The sequence below is a fragment of the Telopea speciosissima genome, chromosome 1, assembly GCF_018873765.1.
Source record: "Telopea speciosissima isolate NSW1024214 ecotype Mountain lineage chromosome 1, Tspe_v1, whole genome shotgun sequence".
Classification (NCBI taxonomy): domain Eukaryota; kingdom Viridiplantae; phylum Streptophyta; class Magnoliopsida; order Proteales; family Proteaceae; genus Telopea; species Telopea speciosissima.
The window spans coordinates 33,751,571-33,769,282 of NC_057916.1; the positions used below are offsets into that span (position 1 = coordinate 33,751,571).

The 17,712-nt window shown below is 37.6% G+C and overlaps 1 protein-coding gene across 1 annotated transcript; it reads right to left on the reverse strand.

Moving 5' to 3' along the window:
* Positions 1–6,622: 6,622 nt before the first annotated feature.
* LOC122657923 (pentatricopeptide repeat-containing protein At5g43790) lies at positions 6,623–8,561 on the reverse strand. Its single transcript, XM_043852758.1, has one exon. The coding sequence runs from the start codon at positions 8,552–8,554 to the stop codon at positions 6,752–6,754; it is 1,803 nt and encodes a 600-aa protein (XP_043708693.1). The 5' UTR covers positions 8,555–8,561; the 3' UTR covers positions 6,623–6,751.
* Positions 8,562–17,712: the final 9,151 nt, after the last annotated feature.

Below are 17,712 nucleotides of genomic sequence, written 5' to 3' on the forward strand. Positions count from 1 at the left end.
AACCTAAATTTACTGGCTAAAAATTAGTTTTTCCTTCCGTGCCCTATCTTGCCGGTCACAAACTTACAAAGCCACAAGGTGATCCATTAGAATTGGTGTCATAATCTTATATAGCTTCAAGACTTTATCTCTTGCAAAACTCTATAACTAACCTTCCTTACTCCTTCCTCAAAGAATGAATCATTAAGTTTTGCTTTTCATGTCATATGAAATAATTAAAAAAAGAAAAAAAGAAGCTTATCATGGACCATGATGCAAGTGTATGTAATTCTATATTTTTAACTATTTCATTTTGTCGTCTAATTCGTCATCATGCGATTCTGTCGTGCACATAATCTCCTTACCAAAAAGAAAGGGTATTTTTGTGTTTTGGACCAAACACTTTATAGTCACGCATATCCACGCAAGGAAAACAAGAAAGTTAGAAAAGTGAAATTTAATTTTTTTTGTTTTTTGGGGAATTGTAGAGCTTTAATAGGAGAGGGGGGGGGGGGGGGGATGGGGATAGGCCCCAAGGTGGTTTGAACTCATGACCTCTTATTTGAGGAGTTGGTCTTTTGTCAACTGAGCTCACCCCTTGGGGTAGAGAAGTAAAATTGATTTAAGGGGGAGAGATCGATGGATTCGGTTTTTCAATGGTGCAATCCAGCACGACATCAAAACTCAACATATAACCGAGGTGTCGTTCGAATGGTGAGGATGGATGCGTAACACAGAGCTAGAAATCCTTCTCTCCATCGTATGTGATGTGCGCATCCATCCTTGGATTCCTTGCTATTTGAATGGTACCTTGGCCATGTGTCGACCTCTAGGGATGCATCGAACAACATCCAACGTAGGGGATGTGCTAGAGAGGAGTCCGATCCAAGATCTACACGATATCTGCATGTATTGGCATATCCCATGGATGCATAATTTTTGTACAAGAAGACCTACATGGTCAGGGAGGAAAGAGACTATCACAAGAGAAGGGAGAGTGTGAGAGTGTGAGTACAACGTACCAACAATGCTTACATTATTTTCCTTTTGAGTTAAAAAAGAAAAAAAAGAAAATTTTGTAATTATGAATAGTTAACTCTCTTAGTGCTCTTATTGTATATTTTTTGTGTGACAATAAAATATATTGAAAAGATATAAAAGCTACAAATAGTGTCCAAATTATCTAAAAGTTGACAAGAAACAAAGATGTTCTAGCTAATCGAGTTATATTATGAGCTAGACTCACTTGCAGTTTATTAACCTTTGAAGTTCCCAGACACTGAAAGGGGAGGGGTGAATCAGTGCTACCAGAAAATTTTCTTCTGAATTACTCAGTCAATTATTTTTCCTTGACAGCAGTTTCAAGCACAAGCATAATCAATAGTACATCCACTTCTCTTCCCAACAACAAAACACAATAAAGAAAGGAGTCTACCGAATGTACTCAACCACCCTGCACACAAGCACTTCTATGCCAGATAGATATCCACAGTACACAGTAATTATGTAGTTGGATAGGGTGCCTACATCCACGGAGTGCCTTCACTGGGCTAAACTCACTAACTCGTCACTGGGATTTACAGAGTGCCTCACGCTGAGGTCTTATCAGATGCCTGTGGTTTTATACTCCTCAAACAACAGAGCAACTAAAAAACTATAAGAAAAGAGTTTATAGCATACCCATCAATTCACCTATGTCACTATGGCAATTCATCAAATAATAAACATGCACACAGTGATTTACAACGTATCCCTCACCCAAACACACTCAATGTAATATAATCTCACTAATTTAAGCAATATATCAAACACATTGAGTACAAGAGAGATAAATACCTCACTTGAGCTTTACCAAGTGGATTCCACTGCTGCCAGAAGCTTAGAACATCAAAGAACAATCTCCCATGCGAATCCAATGGGAAACCAATGTGAAATCAAGGTATAACCAAGGAGATTCACGCTTCTACCGCTGGTTTCATCTTCTGGAACTTCCAAACCATTCTACTGAGTATTCCTGTGTGTTCCCCGCAAAAAAACTGAGTAAAAAGCATATATATATATATATATATATATATATATATATATATATATATATATATATATATATATATGTATATATATTGGTATTAATAAAAAGCATATATTACTCGCCCTAATCCTAGCTATGTAGCCTCAAAAAAGTCCAAGTGAAGTTCGGCCAATGACAAGCCTCCAAAGAGAATCTTTCAAGACTTATACGCGTTGACGGAGCATGGAAAAAATACGTAGTAACACGCCTTTAATAACAGTCACATGATCTTCATCAGATATCATGATTAAGACGTGACTGTTAGATGAAAATTTCGATCCACCCAATCGGATGAGGCTCATGATAGTGCAATTAGCACTACTTAAATGTATTCAAAAGACTGTGCTTAAATTAGAAGTACAGATCTGGAATATCTAATCTCAGTCACAGATCAGACTGTGGATTGATCAATACAAACCATTAGATCTCCATTTGATCACATAATCAACGATTCTGATCTTACCTGGCAAATAGACCTTCTATCGTTAGATTAGATGGGGGATCCAACGGCTACTGAAACAAAAGGCCTTTCACACGTTTTCTAAGGCATTGGAACCCCTCTAGGTGTTTGAAGAAAGTCCAATAAGGACTTGTCTCAATAAAATTGACCCAGCCAAACACCAAGGCCCATGCATAAGAGCAATGCCCAAGGGCCATACCCAACGCCTGCATCAAGGCCCATACACAGCGACTTGCACTATCATCATGCCAAGCGGCATGTGCACCATGCTGCCCACATCGATTCACACATGTTAATCTAGATCAAGAACATAAGCCTGTGCTGCTCCTACCTGTTGCACTTTCAAACATCACACACTGCTGCACTTTTCAATTAATCACAGCGCCATCACACCTTGTTGTACTTCTTTTAATCACAAACCATTATGATTTAAGCTCAAACATCCACTTCTAAAAATCACCAAGCTATTATGTCAATTTTGCCTGTGTTGCCAACAATGACAACTTCCACTTCATCATGGAAACAACAACCTTTTTATGGGAAAAAAAAATTATGCCATGCAGTGTGGAGCCTGTGCCTAGACACATGATCGTGTGAAATGACCATCCTACCCTCTGAAATGAAAAATCTCATCTTCGTTGATGCCCCTGCGCTCACTCTCATCGGCCCCACGTTTATTCAAGGGCCACATAACCTGGCAGTGATTTTTTGCACTGGTTTTTTTTTTTTTTTTTTAAAACAAAATAGGCTTAATAAAATAAAACATTGTCCATGTCCATTCCTGCATGTTTTCCTTCCCTTGCCACCATTCCAATTAAGTAGAGTCCTTTTAGATTTCTATGCACTTGAAACCTTTTTTCCTACTGTTTCTTTGAGTCCTTGTTCAATTACTTTCCTTCAGCTACAACCACTGAACCTAACATTCTATAGTCAGATGAGATCAAAATTCAATAATTCTCAATCATAATAGTACATGCCCACCCAGCCTCATTTGTTTGCTCCAGAAAACTACCATGAGTCATAAAAAGAGTACGACCATTTATTGATTTTAATTGAACAACTCTTTCAAACTATAGGATATAGGTTGTGATAAAGCATGCTGATAAAAAACAAATGACATAATTTGGAATAATTTGAGATGAAATTCATTAAATGATGTGGGTTCGGTTATTTTATTTTGAATAAAACAGATTTTCTTTCATAATTGTACTTTTCATACCTAATCTCTATTTTCTTTTTCAAATTAAAGGATTTTGATTGCAAAGTAAAGCCAAATTTAATAACTACAGTTGAAATATTATAAAATTAATTACACAATCATGTTAGATAATGATTACAAAAAAATTTTATTTTAGTATTGATTTAATTTCACTTCCCTTCTCTTACAACGAGACAAAGCCATATGGATTTTATTTGCTGAAAAACACATCATCTATAAACACGCGTACAACCTTTATTGAGCATCATTAGTATTAAAATAAATCAATTTTTCTTACCTTTTGTGGATAAATATATTTAACTTACATTAAAATATCAATGATTTACTGTCATGTATATGTAATTATGTACATTGAAAAAAGAAATCTTTTTGGAGAGAATTTAGAAATGTAAAATGTCAAATGGAAAAGCTTGATAGGAATTTAGATGGGACAAAATCAAGAGTCTAGGGCATTTCGGGCATTTCGTGTACATGGGAGCAATTATTCCATTTATATCCAAACCACAAATTCCCTTACTTGACTTTCAGTTCAACAATAAAAGGGTGGTAACTTGATAGGCTAATTGATATTGGAGACTCTATAATGTCGGCAAATCTGACCATTGGATATCTAAGGAATAGTTTGAATATGCCACATGTAAAATTTTAGCCTCAAATTCAATCATTTGTCCTCCCATCGAATGTCATGGCCTCTCATATATATATCCATGCATCTCCACTATAATCCAGTGTATCCTCTTTGTAATCTAAAATTTCAATTTCTAGTTTTGTTATTTCACAAACTCAAAATAATTTTTTTTGGGTAAGAATTTCACAAACTAGAATTGATCTAAAAAATTGGCAAGTGAGAAAGGGGTCTTAGGTCTTCCTATCCACAAAATATTATGCCAGCTCTGACCTACCATGTGGCAAAAATAGGTGGCCATTAAATAAATAAATCCTTTTTACTAAACAGCTATTTAAAAATCCAAGTTCTTAAACTATAAATAAAGGCATAGTACCCTAGTTGGTCAAAGTTTTTATGGTCAGCAACCCCTTGACAATCATTGGTTTCACATATCTGTATTGTCACTTGAAAGAGTGATGTAGCAATTCGCACCACCCACTTCGAAAATAATCTGCATTGGCCACATGTCAAATTTTAACCTCAAATTCAATAGTTTACCCTCCCCTTCTAGTCATATACATCCTCTTTTTCCATGTTTTGTTTTACCACGTCATCCATTTCGATTGGGTTGTGACCTATCATGTGAGCAGGGGACGTTGGAGTCTGTCTATCAAAAAAATTTCAGCCCCCACTTGATTTGACATAATATATCTAACCACCCAATCACCATTTTGTTAGTTGATTGATGTCCACAAAAATTTCTCTCCAATTAATTTGAATTCTACCCAAAAAAAAAAGAAGTTGATTTGAATTAAATTTTGATTTTTTCTCATAGACTAAATAAACCTAATTCTTCCAATTCTATTTTTAAATAATGCATCCTTAACCCTCACTATTTGATTAGTTCTCCCATACTTTTGGAATATAGCTAATCGAATTTCGAATATAGCCAATTAAACCATCGTAAATTAATGCATGAAAAAGATAAATAATGTTGGAAGTACTTGCTTATGATTCATCACAAAATGTGGTCGGGATTTGGGTTCAGAAAAGAGCAATATAGGGATTCCAAACTTTGTAGACATGTGGTTCTGATCGTCATCTAAGCATGAGATTATATCACATAAATTTGACTTCTCCATGGAAAAGGCCCGATACATCTTGGGCTATATGGTTGAAATTATAGGTATCTCTAATTTGACAAGTAACACGTCCAGCCCACCCCGTTTAGGGTTTAAGACCAAGACCAAGACCAAGCCCAAGCCAAACTATGGTTGGAAATTGCCTTTTTGCCACTATTACCAGCTATGAAAGCATTATTGCAACATCTCCACAGAAGAAATCTACTTTCCCAAAAATTTAACTTCCAGAATCCAGACTGGTTCCACAACTAGTTACTGTACGAGCCTTGATGGAGTTGCTTTGAGACTAGCAAGCTTTCTAGCAATTCGATCACTTCATTCACAGCCACAACAGCTTCCGAAACAATGTCAACAAGGCAATCAAAGGCGGTGTCAGAGTTGATGGAAACCCGAATACGAGTTAATTCACCTAAAATCTCCTAATACCTCTTACCACTTCTTGACTACAATGAATCAAAACCGGACTCCCTTACCAATGAGGCTCTGTCCCAATTGACCCAATGTATCCTTTTCCTTGCCTTGGATATTCCTCCAAATTAATTAAGAGTAGAGCTTATCCATTGAAACAAAGACATGACACAGCAACTTCTTTGATCAGGTTTATTTATATGCATTTCTTTCACCATAGAGAGAAGTTTTTTCCAAATCGTAGCTTCCTTTCAAAAATTTTCCAAGATAGCAGATCTGTTACTCGTACATCCAAAGTTTGCTGGAGAAACCCAAATACTTCTTGTTGGAGGCTTGTAATCTGGAATCAAAATGGGCTTTGAGATAAAGATGATCCCAAACTTTTGAACATTGATATATTTCAGCAAGCCTTACAGGATTCATCTCAAAGATTCTGTTTCCTTAATTAATACGACTCTTGAAAAAAAAAAAATGTAGTCATCCACCAAAATTACCTAGTATTGTATTATCATCTAACCAGGATATCGAGGAAGAAGCAAACAACTTAATGCAAACCAAATAGCTGATCCATCAGTGATCCTTTTTTTTTTTCCTCCCCATTCACCATAAGGTTAGATGGATTGAACTGACCTCTACAATCTCCAAATCTAGTACTTGAAGTCTTGTTGAGGTGCTTTCCACCTTTTGGCAACCAGAGTGAAAGAACACTGAGAGAAGAAGTACATCTATTCATCATAAAAAAAAAAAACAGTACCATGACCATGCATTAAACTGTTCCATCACTGGGGTCATTCGGCCAATTAGCCACAAAAGCAACATGAAGGTAATAAATTTTGCTATTGATCATAAACGGTACATGAAGCCAGTATCACCAATAACCCTGACAGGAACAAGCCCCATCACTGAAATGGTGGAACCGATTTCGATCTCTCACAATTATTTCTCTGTCATATATCTTAGAAATAAGTTTAGTACTTGCATGACAATCATCACATACACGGAGATTCTTTATAATCCGGATTGGGGAAGTTGAATTAGATGCAATAAGAGCAAAAGCAATTGCTAACCTTTCACTATGATAGGAGAGGGCATCTTCCTTCTCCTCCTCTTCTATGTCAAACAATACTTCACTGGTGCTTGGCCTATGACCATATGTGTGTAGTCTCCTACTCATCTCCTCAAGCTTCAAATAAATCTCTTTTGATTGTGGGTGTGCTTTGTCTCCAATAATAAACTCGTGTATGGCCCCATCAATCTCAATCAAGCTACATCCAGGTGTTTTGATGATGCCCTGATCTTTCATCACTTTCCTCAACCTCTTGACATCGTCCCATCTGTTGATCCTAGCATACATGTTTGATAATAGCACATAATTCCCACTGGTCTCGGGCTCTAGTTGTATCAAGTGTGTCAGCGCAAGCTCCCCCAGCTGCAAATCACCATGGACCCTAGATGCCCCTAGCAAAGACCTCCACACCACTGCATTTGGCTTCATGGGCATGGCTCTAACCATTTCCTTGGCTTCCTTAAGCCACCCAGCCCGCCCCAGGAGGTCTACAAGGCATCCATAATGCTCGAGTTTTGGTTCAATCCCATAAACCTCCATCAAAGATTCAAAACACCTTCGACCCTCATGAACCAACCCAACATGGGAGCAGGCACACATCACGACTACAAAGGTCACCTCATCAGGCTCCACACCCTTGTTTCTCATCTCATTGAAAAGATCAACTGCCTGCTGCCCATGACCATGAATTGCCAACCCTCTGATCATCGCATTGTAGCATAGTGTATCTTTGTGGGGCAATTGATCAAACACCTGATTAGCTAAACCGAGAGATCCACATTTTGAGTACATATCGATCAAGGCAGTACCAACAAATAGATTTACACAAAGATTGTTCCTTAATACATAAGCATGTGCCCAAATTCCATGAGAAAGAGCGCCCAAATCAGCACAAGCATCCAGTAGAGCAACAAGACTGATTTCATTGGGCCTAATTAGGGAAAACTGCAATTCATTGAATAAACACAAGACCTCAGCAGACAAACTGGTATCCCTATTCCCATTACTAATATCCCTTCCAGAACCATTAGAGCTGGTGATCCGACCATAAGCAGCTAAGATAGAGTTCCACATGGCCAAATCCGGATTGGGAATTCGATCGAAGAGATACCTAGATTGGGCCAATTTCCCACATTTGGAGTAAAAGTTGAGCAAGGAAGCATGGACAAAGTGGTCTGAGGAAGGTTCGAGGAATTTGAAGACATGGGCATGGAGGGCTCGACCATGGTGGAGCCAAGGATGAGAAACACAGGCCTTGAAGAGAGATGGGTAGGTGAAATTGTTGGGCCTGAGGGTCTTGTCGTTGAGGATCCGAGTGTAAAGAGAGAATGCTAGGTGGGTATGGTTGTTGTTGGGAGTGAGGGAGGAAGAGATGAGGGTGTTGAAGAGAAAGACCGATGGACGTGAGATTTGGTTGAAGATGGAGAGAGCGTAGGTTAAGGCTAAAGTAGAAGACACAAGAAGGATTCTACTGAGAGGGAAGGTGTGGAGAATGAGACCCGTTGTTATCATTTGAGCGTGGATTTGCTTCAAAGAATTTATAGTTGGACATTTTTCTAAGAGGAAAATGATTGGGTGATTGCATACCGTTTTTTCAGTTTTCATTTAGAGGAGAATGGTAAACTCCACTCAACTATAAAATCAGAATCTCATAAACCCAATTGAGAATTGTTTCCTCTGTTTAGGTTTATTGTGTTCTTCCCAAAGATTCATCAAATTTCGGCTCATACTATCCGCTCTCCGATACGGAGATTTACAACCTCACATGTGACGGGGTTCTCTTTTCCGTTTGTATTTCTTCTTCTTTGCAATATGGTGGTAAAGCTATCCATCACCTGACAAGGTTCAACATTCAAAGATTCAAGAGTACAGAATCGAGATTGGATTGATTCTGGCCGAATTTGGAATTGGTCCGTAATGGGTTGAAACCCTATGGATATGAAATAGGATAGGAAAGACGGAAAGAAGAAACAATGTGGGTAGCGGGTGCAAGTTTGGCCCAATGAGCCCTAACATTATAGGGCTTGGACCACATTTTTTAACCTGAGGGCAGGTTGGGGTTCCATTTTTCAGATCCGAGGTCAGGGACAGGCTGGGCCTGAGTTGAGGCCTCAGGCTAAGCCCGGCCCGATCCTGATTTTATAATTATTAATATATTTAATTATTTATCATATAATATCATATATTAAGTTTAAGTGTTAATTTTGAACTCTGTTAGTTTTAGGGTCCCATTTCCCATTTCACAAAGTATAATTTTCTATTTCGTTATCCTTTTCTTCTCTTAGTTTTAAATTTTCATTTTTTTACCAAAAAAAAAAAAAAAATTCCATTTTTGTTCTCTTCTTCCCATGAAGATAAAACCCTCTAGTCTTCAAGGCTTAAGTATTCAAACCGTCAAGCGTTCAATCGAATCAACAATTACTTTGTGTGTGTTCTATACTAGTGTGTTGGTTGATAATTTTCATTTTTTCCTCTTTATATGATGAAATGCCATATGTAGAATCAATGATGGTTATGAAAGTTGGTTGGAGATGTAGTTTAGATTTGCTTTAGGTTGATAGAAAGAATGTCTTTAGAATGTCTTTCTAGGTTTGCAATCCAAAGATTCAAAATGAAGATTCGATCTTTAACTGAGGATACAATCGCCTATGCCAATCAACCAGCTTATGACATAAGACGATTTCAGAAGAGGGAGGAGAGAGAGAGAGAGAGAGAGAGAGATGTTGGAAACTTTAAAGACATGGTTGGCATTTGGGCATTTCTTAGGAATAAGAAGAAATAAAAAATAGAAGATATCAAATTTTCAACATAAAAAGTTCAAATCCTCATTCGTAGGTTAGATTAGAAATATATAAAATATACGTTGAGACTGTAAATAGGTGATGGGGTTGGAAATTAAAACTTTATTCTTAATAGTTTTTAAGATCTCTTAAAAGTGGGTGCAAGTTTGGTCCTATGAGACCTTAAACATTTAATAATTGTTAAATTAGAGTTCTGTCATGCCATGGAAGAACTAATACAAATACTCGTTACTGAAATACAAATTCCTATAAAAATTAACTTAGCTAATCCTTACCCAAAATACTTTACAGCAAAGCTTGATGAACTTGCCTAGAACAATTGCTCCTACATTTCCCTTCCCTATTTTCATGATCAAGAGTTCAACACCAATCAAGGGCAGCCTGGCCCAGCCCTAAGGGCTGGTTGGCCGGGGTTCGATTTTTGTGACCTTGTGTCAGGGTCGAGGCCCAGCTAAGTGGACTCAGTACCCTATTGCAGCAGCCGTAAATGCGAGATTTTGTTTTTGAGATATTACTACAAAAGTAAATTTTATTACTTTTCTTACTAAAAGAGGGAAACAGTAGCAAAAAACAAAAACAAAAAAAATCAAACATGATTCAGCACTCATTCAAAAAGGTTTCTACAATCGACCGGACTCTAATTCGAATTGGATGATTCACCCAATCCAATCCGATTCCTCAAACCTAGATCCTATCGATGTAATATGTTTTCAGAGAGGGTGATGATGAGGCATAAACACCCTATCTGATGTCCGATAAGTCACGACAAAGCCTATATGACTCTAGCCACCTCATGGCGAGACCAACCTCTCGGCCGCATGGCCGACCCACGGCCGATCTCGTAGCGAGCCTCCTCATGAGGCTCCCATGTCACCCGGGATCTCCCCGACATCCGAGAATCACGGATAGCGGCCACATCCCGACAACAGAATCACCTTACATGGACTCTTACCTTAAAAGAGTCGACCAAAATAACTCTCCTCCGCTCCGGAGAACCTTCGAAAGAAGGAAGGGTGAGAGAATCAGAGATTGACCCAATCCACAGTGGCCCAACCCAATTCAAGCTTGAGCCAGCTGAGGATTAGGCTAGGCTAGGGTTGGATAAATTACGGTCTAAGTTGGGCTCAGTCTACGCTCCCAGCTTGTCTAAATTGCCAATAACCACGCCTGGGTCCAAGTAAGTTTGGCTGAAGCACCATTTGCAGCAAATAAGTACACAACCTGAAGGTCCTAAATTGATCATCATAAACATAATTAGGTTTGATATCATTTTTTTTTGTTGGTAAGAGTTTGATATCAGTCTAATGAAATGAAACTTTCTTCTTTGCACGTTCTCTAGCTAGGAGGGCTTTGTCCATGGTAAGTAGGACATTATGGCCGGTATCTTCTCCTTGGCTTCTTATATCTGTAATCGGGATACCTTGTGCTCTTCTTGTCTTCTTTATCAATAAATTTTCTTCTTACAAAAAAAAAAAAGAAAAAGACATAGGTATGAGTTGTCGGCAATATAGATATGTATCGGCAAAAAGCCATTTTTTCACCAAAAACCTAGGGTTCAAGTAGACTAACCAATATGGAATGCAAGGAAATTGGTGCATATTAGCCAAGCACCGGTGGACATGAGAAGAGTTGATCCACTGACCAACCTTCGGAAAGATACTCCACTGAGCATTGCCAACCATTAGGCCAATGTACCGCATGTTCAGTAATAGTACGTACTCACATAAATGGCCAAAAACGATTTTTGGCATAATAGATAAATGGATCTTGACTCTCATGGTTTTTTCTATTATTTTGATTTTTCTATAAATATAAATAAGGTCCATAAATAATACCAAACACCTATAAAAATATTTTTGTGTCAAAAAAGCAAAAATAAAAATAAAACCAAAAAGAGCTTCAGACAACCTTTTCCCATAAATACAACCATGACCACAGTCTTGACAGGCGAAAACCAAAAAAAAATTACCATAAAAAGAGGGGCTTTCAGATCAAAACATGGAACCTTTTCTCTTTATCCAAAAAAATAAGAAAGAAGAAGACAGGCCAAAACCAGCCATCCAGTTCCAACCTGGATCAGCATGTCTAAAGGTTTTGGACTGGTGTGGTCGGTTCCAGTCTGGTCCCTGCTAGCTTCATATAGCAAGTACTGAACCTTGAAAGCTATGAAAGGAAGTAAAACAATGCAATCGTCCATTGCACAGTACGTGGGGTACAACGTGTGTCAAGTGCCAACCAACCACAAGGAAGTGAAAGCTACAAATATAAAAAGCCTACCACTTTGCTTATTTTGAATTATCCAGTAAGAGATTAAAAGAATCTGAACTGATGAACACCAAACTTAGTGGTTAATGGTGCTCGATCTGCTTGAGTGCCTTAAAATATCTTACTTTTGGGTGTTCTCTCTCTCTCTCTCTCTCTCTCTCTCACTCTCTGTATGTGATTGTGGGATCACCACTTTGGTCAAATCGGCCACTTTGGTCAAATCGGATACAACACACTCACTTTTTTTTTGCCCTTTCTTTTGGGCCTTCTCGAAAGACAGTAAAGAGAGTGACGTTGAGCCTGTGGATCAGAGGAGTTGCTCTCCTTCCCCTTTTGCAACTCTCTCTTTTTTGAAGAAATGATAGTGATCAGTATTTTGAAATCCATGATTGAGTTTTGATTGCTCCACTACCTCTCTATATCCACCACCCTAAACAACTTAGAGCCCATACCATTGGTGATTTTGCAGTAGAAATTGAAGATAATGAAAAGAGCTAACACACGATCACAAAAGACAAAGGATTTAACGTGGTTCACCCCTAAGTAGGTAGATAGGCTACATCCACGGCGAGCAACAGGAATGATTTCATTATTTCTTCGAAAAAATGTTACAAAACTCTCAAATCTCACACACCCATCCCAAAAGAGATAAGGATACTTTATATAAAAGCCCTAACCCAAAAAAAATATAAAAATACCCTTAGAAGCCCAAAAGACCCATCTGGTCTAGTTCGGATCAAAACTAAACATATGTCAAAATACATATTGATTCGAAAGTCTTGACGAGCTCTACAAGGGTCAGGCTCTTAGCGCTAATATATGCACTTTTAGGCCTTTTTGACACGTTTCGAAGCCGAAATGACCCTCCGAAGATTTCCCATGACCCTTTCTGGACCGAGATCAGGCTTCACCAATAACAACAACAAATAAAGGAAGCGAAACAACTTAGATAATTTGAAATGGACATTGAAGGTGTTGCTTTGGGGACCATTTCAATGGCAATTTTGTCTTTACAGGCATTTTCATGGCGTGCTAATTTTTAATTATAAAAGCTAAATATTAGATATATAGAGAATTAAAACATTGTTCTTAAACATTGACATTGGAAATGGTATGTATCGATCCTAGTGATTTTGTTTGCACATTGTGTTAGGACATGGTTAAAACTCATCTTTAAAAGTTAGCCGTGAAAGAGAGGATGCCCAAGTACTTATAAGTCTCTACATCAGGCTACTCACAACTGATGTAGGATTCTTACTTTTGCCTTCCATGTAAAATCCAATAGACTGGTTGGGCAAAAAATTAGAAGCCTAAAACTACTACACTCTATGTATTTCACCAATGAGTTACAGTATTGGCAGCTCTACTTGTGTAAAAAGTAAAATATATGTGTGACACAACCTCATGTGAAGCTGAAGATATTATAGTTGAGAGTAAAATCGGTTGATGAATCGGAGTCGACTCACGAGTCACAAGTTTGAAAAACACAATACTTCCAATAGATCCCATCTTCTATATCAGAATTTGATCAGTTCCCAGTGTCCAGAACTACTCTCCTTGCCCGGCCCTAACCCAGCTAAGTAGCACACCAACAGGTAATAATAAGTAAGTACTACTTACTCTTGTGCACAGCAGGAGCAGGACCTTTGTCATGTCTCCAAAAAGAAGGTTTGGTTTACTGTTTGGGTACACAGTACACATATATACAGCTAGCAGAGCATGTTTTATTATGTTGTCTTCCTTGCAGACTTGCAGAAGTAGTACGTTATGGCTTTCTTTTAGTCCTTTATTTGCAATTCCCTACAGCTTTTAGTTTTCACGAGGGGCTACTAGACTTGGCCCTTTACTCCTTAGCAGAGGAAAATATGTTAACCCGTATTTCCAAGTTACGATTTTGGGTGCTGCGAGAAGCAGAGAATAGTGATATACAATGAAGGCTGTCTTGTAGCTTATAGGGATTTGCATAATGATGGCACAGACGCCCCACAACACTTATTCCGATTTTATTTTTTCTTTTGGGGGATATCGACAGCCGACCACACACACACTCATATCAGGCCTTTTTTTCAAGTCCTTTTCTCTGTCAAACATATAATCAAACAAAACATGGGTCTCTCTCTCACACACATATAATCAAACAAAACATGGGTCTCTCTCATATCTCCTTCACCAAGAAATGAGTAAGAAAAGATGGGTTTGGTCTTGGAATCCCATCTCTTCTCTCAGTTGGGAACTCAGTCCTATACAAGCTATAACCACTACATGGGTCATGGCTCAATAGATTATACAGTAGAGCGGTCCATAAACTCCACATCTCCCAAAACTAAAAAAATAGAAGAAGAAGAACACATGAACCACAGAGTTACAAGCGTGCTTCCTTGTCATTCTCATTCCCTACAGAATAAAAGAATGTTCACAACAAGACTACTAACCCCATCACACCATGGACACACGGGTCTTTTCTTTTTGATGTTTTTAAGGATTCTTTGATGTGGACACACACATTCATTTATTGGTTTTTCTTTCTTCTTCCGAGGACTCCTAATTTATTACCTTCCCATACTAAATACCATCATCTTCTCCTTAATTTTTTAAGTTAATTACTTTGTTATGGACTTTAGATCTGCACCTGTGCTTGAGAGCTGAACCCAACATTCCCCCCTATTCATTAAAAATCATCATTTATGATAATAAAAAGTAAGTAAGATAGTTTTGTATTAAATTAAAACATGCTTTCATATCCATCCAAAGTATAGGAATAAATATAAGATATCTTATTCAGTTTCCGAGGTACCCCATTTCTAGATTGGTTGCAATTTGCACTCTTCTTGTGTTTGCGTAATTTACACTTTCTGTCTTCCATGACCACTGCTTTATTTTATTGTTTAACGCCTTTTGAAACACTTTTTTTTTCTCATAAGCAAACATTCTTATCTCACCGTTGACCTAAAGGTGTGATCAGTCTTATTTGGTAGCGGCGTATTTTTATTTCCTATTATTTACCAAATTTTTTTTTTAAGATTGTATGTAGCACAATTACTACCCCCAATACATGCACAAAAAGGAGAATTTTTTTCCTCTCCTGTTCGCTGCCCGGACACGACCGTGCTGTCCTCTCACATGGGGGTGCAAAATGATGATTTAACCTTGCCCGAACAGTGTGTTTGGGTAGGGGGTTAGGTCATCATTTCGCATCCCAATGTGAGGGGACAGCACGGTCCTGTCTGGGCAATGGACAGGAGAGGATAACGATTCCAAAAAGGAGCATGCATAAGGGGATGCTTACTCGTATTAGGTTCTCTTTTAAGTCATGTGACAAAACCTAAACATTAGAACCTGTGAAGAAGAAGATCGAAGCAAACCAAAAGAGGAGGAGAGACCATGGAGAAGAAGATTTGTCTATAGATTCAGGATGCGTTTGGTTGCGTAAATCCACAGATGGTAATTTCGTAGAATCATGATTCTCAATTATTAAAATTGTTTGGCTGTGTAATTCCACAGAATTAAGAGAGCCACCTGATTCCACTTTATGTACTTAAGTTGCTTCATTCCTGAGTATAGACCACTTGATTCCATGCATAGTACATTTAAATATCATGATTCAACCTAAAAATAATATTTTTAATAATTAATAGTTATTAAAAAATATAACAGTAATATTTAATTAAATAAAACACTAATAGTTAACAAAATAAAATCTTATATTTTATTAAATAAAATACCATTTTTTAGTTAAACACCATGATTAGATTTTTTAAATAAAGCACTAATAATCAATTAAATAAAGACTAATATTTGATTAAAAACTAATATTTTATCATCTGACAGACTCATGGTAACCAAACAGTTTTTCAAATAGTTTATTTTCCAAAATAACGAATCTATAGTTAGTAACTATGTGGTAACCATCCATAATCATTAGAGGCTCCAACAGATTTATGCAACCAAACACACCCTCAGAGTGTCTTTCCATCGTGGCTTGCCTTATTTTTATAAATCTGTTTAACATCAATTGTATTTCTAGTAGGAATACAACACATAATTACAAACTAAAAAGGAAACTAATACAAAGTAAAGTAAACTCAGAGTTAACTTAGTTCACGACAAGAACACTCAACTCCTAACACATCTTAACATTCTCCCTCAAGTTGAAGTACACATACATCAAAAGAAAGCTCCAACATGGACCAACAAGAATAAAAATTAAATACAACACCAGTCTTGAATAACAATTGTAGATGTTAGTGAGTACAGAGAAAACTTTACTCATATAGCAATAACAGTTCATGCACACAAATCATCAACAACATTAATAGATAATACTCTTCATGTCGAATAAATCTAATCAACAACGAGCAAAATAAGTGGTGGTGAACACTAACCGCAATCCACAATATCATAGTAGCAACAACAATTTCAAAAGCACTTCTCAAAGAAAGCATGTAGTAAGTAGTGACAAATAAAAGTGCAACATCCAACAACTACATCATAAGCCTTCCCAATGAAGGCAAGTAATAAGTACTAACCTGATCAAATAAAGATAGATAAAAGTGCAGCTCTAATAACTACACTTAAATTCTTCTGAAGGAAGGCACTCCAATCAACAGGGGTAACAATTAGGGGTGTCAATGGGCCGGTTTCGGTTCGGGCTTTTCGGTTTCGGTGTGACTTTTATAGAAACCGAAACCAAACCATTAAGAAATGTTCAGTTTCGGTGCGGTTTCGGTTTCAGTGCGGTTTGGTTTCGTGTCGGTTTCGGTTTATGATAACGGGTTGATATCGGTTTGGATTCGGTTTGGTACCGGTTTTATATAACTAGTAAGATTCGGTTAGTGCTAATTTTTCTTCTCTTTCTCTTTTAAGTACATAAAATATTTCAAATACAATGCATCTTTGTATCCTATGTCCTATGGCCTATGGATACAATTGGTTGGGTAATCACTAACAAAGGATATGAGATAAAGTGGGAAACTATCACAACACATTTAGGGGGCAATGGGGCATTAGGCATTTATTTATTTACTTATTTATCGGGTTAGGTCGATTCGGTTTGGGTTCGGGCCTAACGGTTCGGGCTACCGGTGTACCATCGGGCTAGCCCAAACCAAACCAAACCGTTTGCCTCTCTGGATCCACAAACCGAACCCGAACCATTAAGAGTTCGGTCCGGTGTGGTCCGGACTGGTTCGGGCCGGTTTCATCGGTTCGGGTTGGGTATTGACACCCCTAGTAACAATGATGTGATTAGCAAAGATCGCATAATTAAAGGTTTGGTTAATAAAGATCAGACTCACTTTTGAGTCTCAAATAGAGGTATCAAATAAAACATTCCACTGATAAATAGGCAGTATATATTACTACAAACCAAACAACATTAGGTTGTTGTGAACCAAACAACATAAGGTTGTTGTAGACCAAATAATTCAAGATCAGATTTTGGGGACCAGACATCATCTGGTTGTTGTAGACCAAATAAATATGTTTTACTGTTGAATATCATCTGCATAGATAAATTGTTGCTGAAGACACAAACAAATAAATAATAATAATCTTCAACTGATCATTGAGTAGACAAATAATAACTCCAATCGAGTAGATAATAACTTCAATCTCTCCTTCATGTGTAGCATTACACATGGACTGCATAGTATGCAATAAAGAATAGTCCAATGTCATATGGCAACAATAATTAGCATC